We start from the raw sequence: 16,425 nt of genomic DNA on the forward strand, positions 1-16,425 counted from the left end.
AAACCAAACAGTATTCAAAAACTGCAAATGTTGCAGGTCCAAGTAGTTAATTGTGCTATTGCAGAAAAACTTTGAGCGCTTTCTTGAAATGCTTCCTTGTGTGCATTTAGTGGTGGGCGGTGAAAGGCAAATTAGCAGTCTTTCAAATGTTTGAAATCACTGAAATGCGATTTGTTTTGTTTTCTTTTGTTTGCATTAAAGTTAACGGTGTTCTTGAACAAGTTATTGCCTGTCCAAACTACTACACATATTGCGCGAGGTCCTTGAAGTTACTGTGTCGGGGCCTCGAAAGTCCTTGAAAACCATTGAATTTTTTTCTTCAATATTGCTACGAACCCAGTAGAACAACTGTCATGGAGTAAAAACCTTGGCTGAACAGGGGCTTATACGCAGAGCACAGGAAGACTAGAAATGCAGTAGTAGGCATGGAGGGCCCTGAAAAAAATGTGCCACATCCACTCGTCTGCCTTATGTTTCTGCACCGACTGTCGCATTTTTAATAGAAGTGCACTTTCTGTTCTACTCCAATAAACGCAACATTACGAACTCCAGTGTGGGGCAGTCCTTCAGCCAGTGCAGAACTTTTTCTGTACATCCGAGTCAGCTCTGTCATTTTTCCAGCATTGTAGTACAAGATTTGTTAAACTGGTTTAGCAGAATATGAGCAGTATACTCTTAAATTAGCTGTTTATTTGTATGCACAAGTTCAGGTCCTCAGTTTGGTTGCATGACAAATTGCCATACCTCAATAGATACAAGAAACAATTTTATTACAGTTTAATAAAATCCAAACAGTAATAATCACAACAATATAATGACATACATTTCTTTTGGTACGTATACAGCCCATGTCTTGGCAGTGTATAAATTCAACTATACACCGCAAGTACTGTGTCCCGACCACTATTATTCACATGTGTAAAACCATCACAGCAATTCAACAAATATCACAGTAATTAGTGACATACACTTTGTAACTGCTTTACATGAGCATAATGTATACAAATGGTCCCTGTGTACCTACACATGACTAGTGCCACCCGAGTACTATTACTCACAGGTGTAAAACCAACAAAGCAGTTCTTTAAAAAATATCACAGTGCTTAGTGACGTACATGCTGTAACTCCCTTGTAGAAACTTAATACAAACACGTGAGGACACAGAAAGCTAGCAGTGGGCATACCTAGGAATACCACTGCCTCAATACTAATTCACAAGTGTAAAACCAACCAAGCAGTTCTTTAAAGAATATCACAATGCTTAGTGACATACATTTTTTAACTAGCTTATATAAGCTTTATACAAACATGAGAACATACACAAAGCTAGCAGTGCACCCGCATAGAAGTGCGGCCATCTGAACACGATTATTTGCAAGTGTAAGCTCAACAGAACAGTTCGTTATTGTGACACACATTTTGTAACTGCCTTATACAAGCTTAGTGCAAGCACAAGAATGCAGAAAAATATAAATTAAAAACTTGCTCTATGCATACACAAACAGACCAACACAAATGGTAAACACCGCTTTGAAAACAAATGTGACTGTGGCAAAGCGCAGTGCTGTGCCGGTTGAAATTGCCACCCACAAAAGTATTGAGCAATGCTTAAACCAGAGGCAATAAAGTGCTGAAAGACTGCGTCTCTAACGTAACTATTTTAATTCAAATTTCTTGAATATAGGGCTCGCTTGCAGATAAGGCATCTCATCCAACTGACCTGATTTTACACCTGCTACATGCATACAATGCACTCAGATATAACTGGTGATAATAATTATAAAGGGCATTTAAAAACTTGATAGTATGATGAAGATGCATGACTAGAAAAGTTCTGTCCCCCTCGTACTTGTTAAAAAGGTGTAAGTACGACACATGTTCTTTTTTTCCTCAATTTTTGCATTAATGGACAGCCGGGAACCTCGAACCGACACAAAAAAAAAGATACTGCTATGTTAATAGTGTTATAATTTTTTGTGAAAGCTTTTTTACAGACAAGTTGCAGTCTCGTTTCTGGAGGTTCAGCTGTATCTTGCAAAATAACTAGAAAAGTGGTCACATGGGAGCATGACACTATATCATAATGTTAGTTTCAGTTGACTCTCTTGCCCTACAAGTCGCTGCTCACTGTGGCCAGTGATGCAACAGCAGTGTCTGTGTGATTTTCATCACACTTATGTCCTATGCCATTCTTACCAGAGTTGGCGGCACATAGATACCCAAATTTCGATAGTGTTGCTTTCTCAGGTGGTTGCTTTTGATTTGCTCAATATAAGTTGGCACTTCAGCTGCATCAAACTTCTTTTTTACCTCTTCAACAACAACATCAACAACAATCTTATGACACCTGTGTTGTCCTTCTAGTTGCCTACAAAGACCAGTCAATCTAGCAACAACACTGACAGTCTCTACTATCTTGTAATGGGGGAGAGGTGTGTCCCACCATGTGTTCCACATTGTTGTCACTATGTGGGCTGGCTGGGGAGGCAACAACTGTAATATGTTTGCATTTGCATATATTAAAGTGATGCTTGTACTGTGTTATAACACCTAACTTAGTCTTGCACTTGCTGCACAATAACACTGGCTCACAGTCGTGGTGAAAAGCTTTTGTATGTTGAGCAAATGAGTTGTATCCACTACAAAAAAAGTCAGTGATAGCACACATGTTGCTCTACCAGGCCTGGTGTGGTTCCTTCTGACACTGCTGCTGATGCTGACGCGCTGCTGCTTGCCTCGTACACTGTTGCAGCTGCAGTAGACATGGCAGTCTCTGTATCTATTGCTGCCGTGTCATCTGTCATGGTAACTTCCAAGTGGTATCGGGCTCACTTCTGCAACAGAGATGTTGTTTGCCCCTTGAGGGCTCTCATGATCAGGGCCAATAATTTCGTAGGCATTGTCTCCTGCATCGAAGAACCAATAAGAACAACATGAATTAATAAACATAGCTCTAAAAATACGGACATCAAGACTTAACCACAAGCTTTGCACATAAGTGACCGGGCTTAATGAATAATACTTGCAGGAGGAGTTACACAATTGTTTGTGTATATTACAGTAAAGCCTCATCAGAAGATATTCAAGAGGCACGGGAAACATGTCTCTCGAAACCAAAAATTTTGAGACACTGAGGAGCCAGACTAGATCACTTTATTATGCATCATCACTAAAGTATGTTTTGATATATCTGAAGGAATAAATGCTCAGAGTGGCTTAAAGGGCCCCTAAACCACTTCTCGACATTTTTTGAACATTTCAAGTAAACACGCGTATCAAAATCAGAATGCCGTCACGATCGACGAAGCCAAATGCCAGAGTACGTAGCACTGCCGGAGCACCACAATATGAAGAAAATGACCCCGTGCGCCTCTCTGGACCTATCCTGCACCCCCCAGTTTGTCCTGACGTCACCAGGCTGTCTCTGATGATGTCACCAGTTTCCGGTGCTGTCGATTGGTCGAACGAAAGTGTACGACTGCCGGCAAGGCCTGCAAGCAAATACACACACTCCTTCCTCGTCGCGTTGCGCGCGATGCCATTGTGGGCAGCCAATGGGGGCAAAGAACAGAAACGCCAACAGAAGGGTCTCCCTATGAGGCTCTTCAACACGAGTCACCATACAGTTCCGTTGTATTAGCGCCATCCCTCGCAGGACGACGGGCCAGCGCGGCAGCAACAGAGCTCGTTGCTGTTGGCCTGTCCCGTAACATTTGGAGGTGTACAAGGCAAGGAAAAGACGATACTGTCCATATGGCGTGTACCAGATGAAAGAGTAAAATGAGTGGGGACTACTTTTCGATAATCAAACACACGTAGCTCCACTATTACTGCACCGTTTCAAAAAATTCTCGTGGCTACCTGTTCATTGCCTTATTGTGTAGAACTGCAACACCGCAACTAAATTTCAACCTCGGTGGTTTAGGGGCCCTTTAAAGAAGACATTCACAGCTTTTTAGTGACTGTAGATTGTGTTAGCTTCCTTCCCAACTTCTGGAATTTAAACACTTCACTTTGCAAGCCTTGTTGCTCGCAGTACCTTTGAGGTGCTCTTAGACGCTCGTCAGCTTCAACTGCCGACACTTTCTGCCCTGCACTGTCCTCGTTGCCCTCATTTTCTGGTTCATGCTAAAAGAGACATGCGCGACTGACTTGTGTAAGGATTGCGTGATCTTTACGCCCTTCGGAGCACACAAAGTGCACAAAGTGAGTGTGTCTGGGTTGTGTCCCTTCGAAGTAGTGAATACTTAAAAAGTCATCCTTAGTAACAAAGGTGTCTCTTGTATACAGTATTGTTAACGTGGCAAACATCGGAAAACCAACCAAACCATTTTCAGATGTCTCTTACAACCAAGTGCATCTTGTAATGAGATTCTACTGTACTGAATATTTTTTAACTATGGATCATCTGCATGTACATATAGTCACAAAGACATGTTGTGTGGAATGGCGAATCGGGAAACAGTTCGTACTCTTACTTTTTGTCCCTAACATAAGCAGCTGATAACAATATGATAAAAAAGCAGGCAATGAGGCTAGAATGGAACATAATCCTTCAGCTCTAAACAGTTTTTTGGGCCCACATCATTCCCTCATATGACATAAGGAAACAACTTGATTGCAGTAATGGCTGCATGTGATCTGAGTTGATTGAAACAAACTCTACGTAAGGTTGTCCTGTATGTAATTTTATCAGAGTGCTTTTTAGATGTGCTGCTGGTGATCCTGGCTGCGCGATGCTTCTCATGCTTTTTGGCACGATTCCTTTTTTTCCACTCCACTTTTTTTTAAGATTTTCTCCCCTTTCCCTTCCCCCTTTTGTAAAATAGCACACTTGAAGTATCAAATCTGTTAACATGTGTGCTTCTCTGTGGTCTGTGTTGTATTTTTGCGCTGCACAATTCAATTCAAGATGAAAGATGGAACGTCCCTGCCTTTAGTTTAATTGTGTGTGTGTGTGTGTGTGTGTGTGTGTATGTGTATGTGTGTATGTGTGTGTGTGTGTGTGTGTGTGTGTGTGTGTGTGTGTGTGTGTGTGTGTGTGTGTGTGTGTGTGTGTGTGTGTGTGTGTGTGTGTGTGTGTGTGTGTGTGTGTGTGTGTGTGTGTGTGTGTGTGTGTGTCATGTTTTGAAATATATGTACATTCAGGAGTGCCTGCATGCCCTTCTCTCCTGCTCCAGTGACGAAAAGGAGAGCCTGTTTATGTACCATAGTAAAGAATTCAAAGGTTTTCGCTGTGCCCATTACATCCCTTATCATATGGATCTGTCACAATACAGAGTAGCAGTGGTCCATAATACTAGCCCATCCCAACATAATTATAAATTAACACATACCGACATGCTGCGAAACAGCTGTTGCAAAGCCGCTGGTGAAGGCAATTTCCGCAGCACTGGAGTGGTACAGCCGAGTTCCACCTGTATAGTGACAAATCCATATGCGTGTTAGCAACTCAGTAGTTGCTGATGGTTTCATAAGCTTTACACTACACAATAAAGTAATCTAGACAACTTTGTTGGAACAAATGCACATAATTAGGACACCACTTAAACACTAACACGATTAATTGCCCCCAATCTCTCACTCACTAAGGGATAATACTACTGAAACATCGGTGGAGAGCTCAGATTAACACAGCCCATAAAGGACAAGCGTTCTTTGAGGAAAACAGCTATAACAGCGGTTAGTTTTCTTGATCATTTTATGTGGTAGCTTTGATTTAAATGTCATGCAGTACTATAAAATACGAAGTGCCGCATTTCTAGCAGCAGAAGGCGTCGTCAGGCTCATGGTACAACAGATTTTTGCACTGTTTGTCAGTGAGCCGACACATACAAAGAAAACCGAATTCACACATACATATACCGTGTCAAGTGCACTTCTTCTGAAAACGCAGCCACCAGTTCCAATGTTGCTGAAAGGAAATGTTATATAAAGTGCGAGACTGCATGGAACTGCCACTTATGACTGTAAATGTATGGTCTGCTGATTGCAGAGGTAGTCACATGCTATTTCTAGTCTCTTTTAGAAGCATTACTAAAGAATAAATTAAAATCTATTCATAAGTCACGAATTTCATGCATCCACAGTTTGGCTAAATAACCTGTGAGAAAAAGACATGTTTACCTGGAATAGCAACCTTTTTTCCTGTTGCAAAACTTTCCTTCGAATTAATGAAATAACTTTACAGCGTCATAATGCGTTCCTCGCAACTACTTGCCGGCAGTGGCGAGTTAGTGTTTATACCCGACTCATTGGGCGACAATACTGCCAAACACAAATGCTTCACGAACACGAGAACACGTCCCTCGCAGAGAATAGCAACCATATATGCCTCTGTGAGACATGATCGCACCTTTGTGGTCAAAATGTACATTAAAACGACATCACCATCTCATTAAAAAAAAAAGCCTCCGTACAAGGCAGCCGCCAACTGCATAATCTGAAATTGCAACTGATGTCCACTTACTGGTGGCCTTTGTTTGAGTAATGCACGTCCTGGGTTGTCCCTGCAAAACATACAGGGTTATGTCAAATGTTGAAAATATATATATGCCGGCATTTCATCAGTCGCAAAACAAGCGAGTAAACTAATAAACAACTGTAATGTAAACAGAGTACACATCATAAGATAGGCTGTCAATTGTTAATGCATTACGCAAAAAACCTAATGCATAGGAAAGACTATATGTATACACACGAAGCTGACACACAATTTAATTCGCTCTAGGTTTTTCCGTGCAGTATATTCAAATTATTATGTCTCGTGGTTAGAGCAAAATTAGTGTAAATTACGAACTAAATTATCTACCCTGGAAACTTTTCTTCAATATGCACCTGTGCGCGCTTCGAACGAGTAGCGTTGTAAAATTTACGTACATGGCATTTAACATAGTTGCTGAACACGGATTTCCTTTGCCCTGTGTCGTGTACAGTGAGCTACATATATCTGCCCCCCCCCTCCCCCTTTTTTGTACTAGCCATACTGCGTGCCACTGCACCTATACGCACGTCAATAAACCTCACGACACAGAAATAAAAAAGCGCCAATCACCCATGCCTGCATGTTGTAGTGGGCCTAACCTAACCAAGCATGGGCTGTTGCTTTTTATAGTAAACACAGGCACCGTGCTCATTGCAAGTATGTATCATGTCGCTAAGCAAATATGCAATTTCATTGTACCACTATTTTTTTATCACATGGATATATCTGTTGAGAGGCAAGACAAAAAGCAGTCACTTCTCAGAACTAATCAGCTTTCTTAAAACACATTTTTAACTTTTCAATGACACTTGCTGCTATGTGTTTGTCTCCAGAGAGCATACTTGATTTGACTTTCCAATCAGAGACATTACATAAGTATACCATGTTAAGATGACTGCCTGGAGCACGTGAGAATTTTCATCTTCGTGTAACATACTGTATCTTGATTTTGTTGACATTTGGTCAAATGGTACACCCAATATACCCACATACTAGTTTTCTTGTCCAAATAACATGCCAATGTATTTTGATTTTTTGGCATTGGCTCCTCTGCACTACGTGAAGTCGCGCTGCACTGGCTCTTTCACATCCTCGTGTCCTTGCAGCTGCCTTCTTGCGTTATATAAAGCGGGTGCCTGAAAAATATCGTATGCAAAAGTCAACACAAGGGCATGGTGCAAAACAACATCAAGACAGTCAAGGCCATGGCAATAAAAAAGTCTTAGCTCTTAGTCTTCCTAGTGAAATGCATGCAAAACATCCAAATGACTGCAACAGTCAACTGCTAAACTAACTTCAATTTTTAGATTTAAGCAAAAAAAACAATTAAACCACAGTTCATCCTTGTTTTTCATGAATGTTAGAATACTCCTGCTAATGAATAGAATATTGGTCATTTTCAGACGTCATAGGTCTGTCATGAGTCTGGTGTATCGCAAACACCACTTGTGACACATCCTAAGCACGTGCCCAGTGTGCCCCCCCCCCCCCCCCGCACCATCCCTGGTTGTGCCACCGCTGAAGCCATAATTTGAGGATTATAGCTGCAAACATGATGCTCAGTAGGGATGAAAATATTGTCCTTCAGCTCAATGGATATATGGATGTGCCTATAAAAAAGGGCAACAAGGCTTGTTATGGCAAGCTTACCCACATTTCAATACTAACAAGTTCACTGCGGCCTGCATCTAAGCTTACTAAAAGGCATGAACTTATTTTCATGCATGAGGTGCGCAGTGAAGTTCATTTTTGACAGACCCGACGACTGCTGCAGTTTGAAATCTAGCATTTTAGATTCTTGTAGGCATGTAAAAGTTGCAGTTAAACCGCAGTTATTAGTTTATTACACCAACCTATTGTTCTGTGTACGACAGACTGGTAACACGGAATTAAAGCAACATTTTATTTTGATATTTTTTCTCTACTAAAAATATTCAAGCAATAAACACATCTTGATCTGTCATGCTATAGCAAAATGCACACATTACGCTTGTAACCCCCAGAGGAAGGCTGATTTAGCTGTTCATATGACATAACTCTGACACGCCAACTCATATTAGCAAATGCACAGGCATGTCCAAAACAATAAGCGTATGCAGAGCGCCCCTGCAATTGTAATTCCACACAGCAGCCGTTGTATTCGATGCCGATGCGTAACTAGCTGCTCGACAATTCACCGAGTTCGTAGACATAAGCATCCCTTCAGTTTCGCACCGTGCACGAAAACCGCAACAGGAGAGAAAACCAGACCTATAATCACACCATTTCAACATGAGCAAAAACAGTTCAGTCTTAGGGATAAACACTGTGAGAGCGATTTAGTGCGCGACGGCGACGAGCGACGGCTTCGAGCGACAAAACGGGCCGTCGCTTGAACAGATGGCTCGGTTCTGGAAATCTAGAAATCGTCGCTCGTCGCCCAGAAGTGCTATGAGCGACTAGCCAATAGCGCGAAGCCGGAACTGGATGTACATACATCGCTCAAATACTACCGATTGTCGCGCGGAACGAGCAAATGATTCAATTTTTATACGTGCAAGGATAAGAACGTACTGCAAGACCTCCGGAAATATTTTATGCTACTTTTTATAGTAAAATACATCAACGTAAATTACTAAAGCACGCGTCACGCGTGACTGCAGCCCTCATGCCGGCAACACCGGGGAGGCGTCGCTCAAAATCGTCTCAAATCTCAAAACCTATGGAAGCACTGTAGACGTGTTTCCACAAGGCCGCGTTAGCAGTAACGGCTCCTGTGACAGCCACCGATGGCGGCAGGCATAGCTCGCTCGGCCATCGAATCCGACACCGGTGGCGCTTGTGAAACGATCGCTTGCAGCTCGTATAACGAAGCGCCTATGTTAGTCGGCACAACATGTAAACAGTTATCTCATGCTTAAATTGCAGCACATTTGATTTCATTGGCGCCGACGGAAGCGAACGAGCATGCCAGGCGAGCTTGCGATCGCTGGGAGACTGTGTAGGCCTAGCTCGCCGGCCGTCTATCCGAGGCCAAGCGCCTAAATTCACAAGCTCCATTCTGGTGAAAAAGCCACCAGGGGGCCGAGTGGAGCGGACGCGCTTCGCATGGGCTGCTGCTTTTATCGCGAGTTATTGCAGTTAACCTTAACCAAACTTCACGATTTTGTGTCATTGAACTCGACAAGGCAATCGGCATCGAAAGTCGCCAGAATTACCGCGGTGAGTGGATTTGTTTACCTTGAGACACCGAGCAACGAGCACCTCGACATATTCGAACACCGTTCTCCGAACGCCGCACGCGCCCCAGGAGCGGGCCCGCGTGGCCTCGCGAGCACCGAGAATGGCAGGGGAAACGAACGGCAGTGCTCACGAAATGGACATAGAGAACAATAGCCAAGACTCCACAGCGGTCCAGAGCAACATGGAATTCGACGAGAACAGCGGCAAGACGCTGAGTCAAGCTGGCCCATGGTTCCAAGCAATCAAGGCAAGAAAAAACAAGAAGGCGCTGAACGAGGACCGCATACAAGAGGGAGGAAAGCAAGAAAACCCCCAGAACCAGCAAGGAGGACTGAACGCGAGGAGCAACCCGAGAGTGGAAGCAAGCATGCAAGCCAACAGCAACCACCAACGGCAGCAAGATCAGGGAAGCCGAACCAACGGCAAGCTACCGCCGCGACGCGTGACGCCGCCGCTGCCAGAGAATGATTACAAGGTGGTATACCGACCAAGAACCGGCATGAAACTGTCCAGCTGGCCGGACGAGATCACCGAAGGACTTGCAAGGGCAAGTGGTTCTCCTTTCAAAGAATTTTGCGCGAACGTAACCATCCAAACGCAGTGGAAGCAGAACCTGATAATTGCCAGCACCGCAGACGAGGACTACGTACTGAAGCTCGGTTCCATCAGCAGCATCGAACTTGGGGCGGCCACATACGAGATGACGCCGTACATCAAACCGCTCCCAGGAACAGTACGTGGAGTCGTGCACGGTATCACTGCGTGTACGACAGAGAAACGACTTGCGGAACTACTGGCAGCCAACAACTGTGGCATCCTGCATGCGAGGATGCTCGGCAAATCCACCTCAGCAGTTATCACCTTCGAAGGTCCGCACATTCCTTTCTATGTGAAGGTGGCCGGCTCGTACACACGTTGTCGCCCATACCGCAGATCGGTACACTATTGCAAGGCCTGCGAAGAAATCGGCCACCGGCAGGACGTATGCCCCAACCCAGACAAACATATCTGCAACCGGTGCGGGGTGCAGAACCCACAAGCAGATCATGATTGCCAGTTGCAGTGCAAACTATGTGGACTACCTCACGAGACGGCAAGCAAGGAGTGCGAGAAAAGGCTCAAGCCAAGACCCCCACCCCTGTACGTGAGGGAGAGAAGTCAATCAAGAGGCCGACAACCACCTATAACAAGGGAGACAAGTTCAAGCTCCTCGCAATATGGAACAAGTAAGCCACACCAACAACAGCAGAAGATCACCTGGGCGGAAGTGATAGCCAGTTCCAAGTCGACAACCGACTCATTTCCCTCACTGCCGACACAAGAGCGAAATTCTAGATACGAGGAAACCATCTCCTCTCTTAGAAGGGAAAACGCCGACCTGATGAAGCGGAATGAAGTGCTCATGAAACGTCTAGAAGAGCAAGAAGGTCGTCAGGAGGAACGCGACAGAAGAGCTCAGGCCAGGGAACAAGCCCTGGAGAGGAAGCTCCAACATCTCACTGACGAACTGCAAAAACAGCAGAAACTGACCACAACACCAACGCCGCCGAGGGAACATACTCCCCCGATGGAGGACCTCGATTCGGGAATAGAGTGCGACCACAACACCAACGCCGCCGAGGGAACATACTCCCCCGATGGAGGACCTCGATTCGGGAATAGAGTGCGAGATGAACAAGGCCCGAACCGAAGACAAGGCCGAACTGAGAAATGAGTTCCGAGCCGAACTGGCTCAGGCCGTCGACACCATAAGCAAATCTGTGGCAGCCACCGTCCAAGCAGCCGTACAAACGCTCCGCCAGGAGATCACCCAGATGGGCAACGAACTCAACCAACGCATCTCCATTCTAGAAAGGGAAAAAGAGCAGGCAAGGAAAAAGCCAAAATACCCCATCAGAGAAGCCCAGATGAACGAGACTCTGGGAAGCCAAGATGGCGAATAAGATAGCAAAGAAGAAAGAAGCGACCGAAACCCTCAAAATTTGGCAGTGGAATTGCAGAGGAATAAATCAGAAACGGCAAAATTTACTTCACCTATGCACCCTACACCAACCTGACGTCATCGCGTTACAGGAAACAGAAACAAATAATATTACGATGCGCGGCTACAAAACGCACATTGCCCAAGGAAGAACCCGGACCGCCGTCCTCATCAAGAAACACTACACGACGCAGCAGCACCAAATCAACCACAGAATCGAACACACTCTGATTGAGCTGGTTCCTCCCAAGAAAACCCTGCAGAGCCTCTACATCCTGAATGTATACAGTCCTCCGCGCGACACACTAAAGGACTTGGACAAGTTCCTGAGAGAAGTGAAGAAAGTCACCAACGGTCAAAAACTTCTCGTGGTGGGTGACTTTAACGCTCCACATGTGGCTTGGGGCTACCGATCAACCAACAAGAAGCGTATGGACGTGCACAACGCGGCACAACACCACCAGCTGACGTTGTGGACCGATCCTCTAATACCAACTAGAATCGGCAACAGTGTCTCCAGAGACACCAGCCCAGACCTGACCTTCTCCACTGGCTTAAGGCAAGTCGAGTGGTCGAGACTGGACGAGACTCTGGGCAGCGACCATCATATCATCCAGACTGAAATCATGCACCACAAAACCCCTGTGAGATTAGGTCAGGCCAAAATTACGGACTGGCCTGCTTTCCGGAAAGACGAACACCCCAGAAGCCTAGAGGACATCGAGGAGTGGACCAAGAACGTGATGGACTTGGTTACCAAGTACACAAAGACCATCCAACTCACTGCGGACAATCCCGAAGTCGACCCACACCTACTTCACCTCTGGGAGGCCAGGCGAGGACTTTTGAAGAGATGGAAGAAGCAGAAGAGAAACCGCAAACTCAAGATCCGCATTGCCGCAGTCTCGCGGCAGGCGGAGGAGTATGCTGAAAAACTCGGACGTCAGAACTGGAATCAAATGTGCGACCAGTTACAGGGAACCCTCAGCAACCGAAAGACCTGGGCCATTCTAAAGACCCTTCTGGCGAAGACGGAATCGAAAACTGTCACGGGGCAACACATACAAAGACTTATACACAACTTCCAGGGAACTGAAGAAGCGCTCGAAGCCATCACCGAGAAATACATCGGAGACGAGCAACAACGGAAGACGCAGCCGGTCATTCACCCGGAGTACGCGGGGGAACCCAATCCGGATTTAGACCAACCTTTCACCAAGTCGGAGATCGTGGCAGCCTTAAGAAATCTCACAAGAAACACGACGCCCGGCAGGGATAAAATTAACAACAAGACCCTCCGTAACCTGGACGACGGGGCAACGGAGAGTTTACTAAAGTTTATCAATGAAAGCTGGGAGAACGGCAGTATACCGGCTTCCTGGAAGCACGCGGACGTAACGATGATCCCGAAACCCGGCAAGCCCATCAACCTACAGAACCTGCGTCCGATCTCTCTCACGTCATGCGCGGGAAAACTCTTCGAGCACATGGTCCACAATCGTCTCTCGCCCTATCTGGAAGAAGGTGGGCACCTGCCGAACACTATGTTCGGTTTCCGGCCTAACCTCTCCACCCAGGACATTCTACTTCAGCTGAAAGAAGAAGTCATCGACGGCCTCAGCACATTCCACAAGAGTGCCATCCTGGCACTCGACATGAAGGGAGCCTTCGACAACGTCTCACACGAAGCAGTGCTAAACAGCCTACAACATACCAACTGCCGACGGCGGACATACAACTACGTCCGGGACTTCCTGACGGGTAGAACGGTGACCATAGGCCTGGGGAATCTCAGGACCGAGAAGTTCCAAGTACCGCAGAAAGGAACCCCCCAGGGGTCGGTGATCTCCCCGTTGCTGTTCAATATAGCGATGAGGGTATTGCCGAATCTCTTGGAGAACATCAGGGGTATCCGTCACGCAATGTATGCAGACGACCTGACCATGTGGACGTGCACGGGATCGGCGGGCGAACAACAAGACGCCCTGCAGGAAGCCATCGACAGGACCGAGCATTATCTGCACCGCTGCGGTCTTTCATGCGCGCCGGAAAAGTCGGAGCTCCTGATCCTCAAAAAGAGGACAAGAGGGCGGCCTCCGCAGGAGACACCTGACCCAACGTTGACACTAAATGGAGTCAACATACCCAAGGTGGACACACTCTGTATTCTGGGCCTCACTCTCCAGAAGGACGGTGCCGGTCTCGCCGCCATTAAAAAACTGCAAGCGACAGTTACCCAAGTCGCGCACTTGGTGCGAAGAATGACAAACAAAAAGCACGGCCTGAAAGAGTAGGACACAATCAGATTAATACAAGCCCTGGTAATCAGCAGAGTCACTTACGGCACCCCGTACCTGGGTCTCAAGAACAGCGAGAGAGACAAATTGAACACCCTAATACGAAAGACCTACAAGCTGGCACTGGTGCTTCCACCGACGACGTCGACGGAGAAGCTACTCAGCCTGGGCATCCACAATACTTGGGAGGAACTAGTAGAGGCCCACAAGACGAGCCAGATAGAGCGACTCAAGCTCACCAGCACGGGTAGGGACACGCTAATAAGACTGGGCTACCCAGTCGAATATGAGTCCAGAAAACAGCGGGTTCCTCTACCCCTGAGAGAGAAGATCACGGTGGCCAGCATACCGAGAAACATGCACCCTGAATACCACAGAGAAAGGAGGCGAGCGAGAGTGAAAGCTCTGCGTAAGGCCTACGAAGGACCAAAACAAGAAGTCCGATACACCGACGCGGCAAAGTACAAGAACAGAGCGGCCCACGCTATCAGCGTGATCAACGGCCAAGGACAAGAGGTAGCAGCGGCCTCGGTAAGCACTCCAGACATTGACTGCGCGCAAGAAACGGCGATAGCCCTGGCGGCCACTACGGGCCAGCGAGAGGAAGATCTAATCACGATCATCACCGACTCACAAACAGCATGCAGAAATTACCAAAAGGGCCGCATTTCCAAACAAGCCCTGAGCATCCTCGAAAAGCGAGACAATTTTCCAGAGGTGTACATTGTCTGGGCCCCGGGACACGAGTCCCTGGCGGGTAATGTAGCGACTAATGCCGCTGCCCGAGATCACATTCTCCGGGCTATCCCACCAGGTTCACGAGCACCGGTAGACCAACAAGATAGCGTCCCGAAAAGATACGCCGATATCCTGAGCCACTACAGACTGGGTAGAAGGATCTATCCACCCCCGCATCCCCAGCTGACAAGAGAAGAGGCGGTGATCTTCCGAAAACTACAGACCGGCACATTCCCGCACGGCACCCTGCTACACGCAATGTACCCTACGACCTATACTCACAAATGCACCTTCTGCTCTACGCCCAATACCATCTACCACATGGTATGGGAATGTCAACAAAATCCATAGACACCGCCCATCACCGGACCAACCGTCGAGCAGTGGGAGGCCCAACTGATAAGCTCGAGCCCTGAAGACCAGCATCGCCTGGTGAGCAGGGCCAAGCTATCAGCTCAAGCCCACGGCATCCTGGACTAGGGACGCCGCCCACCTCGGACGATTTTACCGTCGGCTCATTTCAACTAATAAAGTTTATTCCTCCCTCCATTCTGGTCGTTTACGAAACATTCATTTGAGGGATCGCCAGCTATTTGTGCGCAGGTGCGAGTAAGAGCGGGTGCGAGAGAGAAAATCTGGGTGCTTTTGCTCCTTGAATAATGTTGGTTCTTCATTCAGTGATGACTCTGCCTAGGCACTACTTTGTAGGCGTTTCTCCCTAGGCGTGCCGGCATTGCGAAGTTTACGCTCGGACGCTGAGCTGCCGGCGCTGTAAAATAGCTGAAGCAGCGGGCACTGACGACCGCTGTGTCGGACAGACTGTCTCGTACCTGCGGCTCTCGTGCTGTCGGTCGTGGCGGATCATAGCTTTCTCGCGCCTTACGGCGATGTACGTGGATGTACCTTGTAAATAACATCACAGATCTTTCTGTGGGAGCAGTTGCGACCGTAGTAGCGCACGGGCCGCATACATTGAAATAAAGTCGCGGGGCGAGTCATACAATTGGGGGCGAGGAGTTAACGGAGTCGCTATCTGTCGGAAGCGCCTCCCTTGCGTAGTATGAGGGATCACGCGGCGCGCTCCTCATAGGTTGAATTCGCTTACGGCGCTCAATAAAAGACCCCGCGGCAACCCTTCTGGACATATATGTAAGTACTCTCAAAACGAGGGAAGTTTTTGACCGTCGATATAATAATCTTGGGCAAACTGAAAGCACAGAATCGTTTACAGACGATATCTCCTTACCGAATACGTACAGTGAACGCCACTACGCGCGGTCGCCGTGATGGAGCCTCCCGAACCGGCTTCTTGCGTGAAAGATAGGCAAACGCTGAAATTAAACTATGTGAAATATGTTCTGATAGTGGGTTGTCTGTGTAAACAAATGGGACATAACAGAATGAAGCCTCATTGCAGCGATCGCGCGGGTTCGCAGCGACTGACTGCGCGTTTGCATGCATGTCCGCGCACAATGTTTTGCTTTCGCTGTGAGCGCGTTTTCGCACCCTACCGTGAGCTTTAGGCCGCAGAATATGAGCATTTGACAGTACACTAGCAACCATTGTTGCGTGGACGCTATCAGAACTGAGCAAAAATAATTTCGTTATAGAGACTTCGACGCCTACGGCAACTGTGATGTGCCGTCGCGACGATCCAACCTTTTCTTTTTTTGTCTTCTAAATTCTTGGACATTTCAATATTA

General features: G+C 46.8%; 1 protein-coding gene and 1 long non-coding RNA gene across 2 annotated transcripts in view; one reads left to right on the forward strand and one right to left on the reverse strand.

The window, feature by feature from the left end:
* Positions 1-745: 745 nt before the first annotated feature.
* Positions 746-7,802, reverse strand: LOC129386257 (uncharacterized). Its single transcript, XR_008613698.1, has 3 exons — positions 6,470-7,802; positions 5,337-5,417; positions 746-2,906 (listed from the first exon to the last, which is right to left on the reverse strand). It is a non-coding gene; the product is annotated as an uncharacterized lncRNA (long non-coding RNA).
* A 4,001-nt stretch (positions 7,803-11,803) lies between these two features.
* The window catches only part of LOC140216529 (uncharacterized), a 43,552-nt gene continuing 38,930 nt past the window's right edge, over positions 11,804-16,425 (forward strand). The window contains exons 1-2 of the mRNA XM_072286885.1: positions 11,804-12,517; positions 12,602-13,081. Of these exons, the coding sequence (XP_072142986.1) occupies positions 11,804-12,517; positions 12,602-13,081 (1,194 nt within the window). The remainder of the gene's footprint in view (positions 12,518-12,601; positions 13,082-16,425) is intronic.

This window comes from Dermacentor andersoni, chromosome 3, assembly GCF_023375885.2.
Source record: "Dermacentor andersoni chromosome 3, qqDerAnde1_hic_scaffold, whole genome shotgun sequence".
Classification (NCBI taxonomy): Eukaryota; Metazoa; Arthropoda; class Arachnida; order Ixodida; family Ixodidae; genus Dermacentor; species Dermacentor andersoni.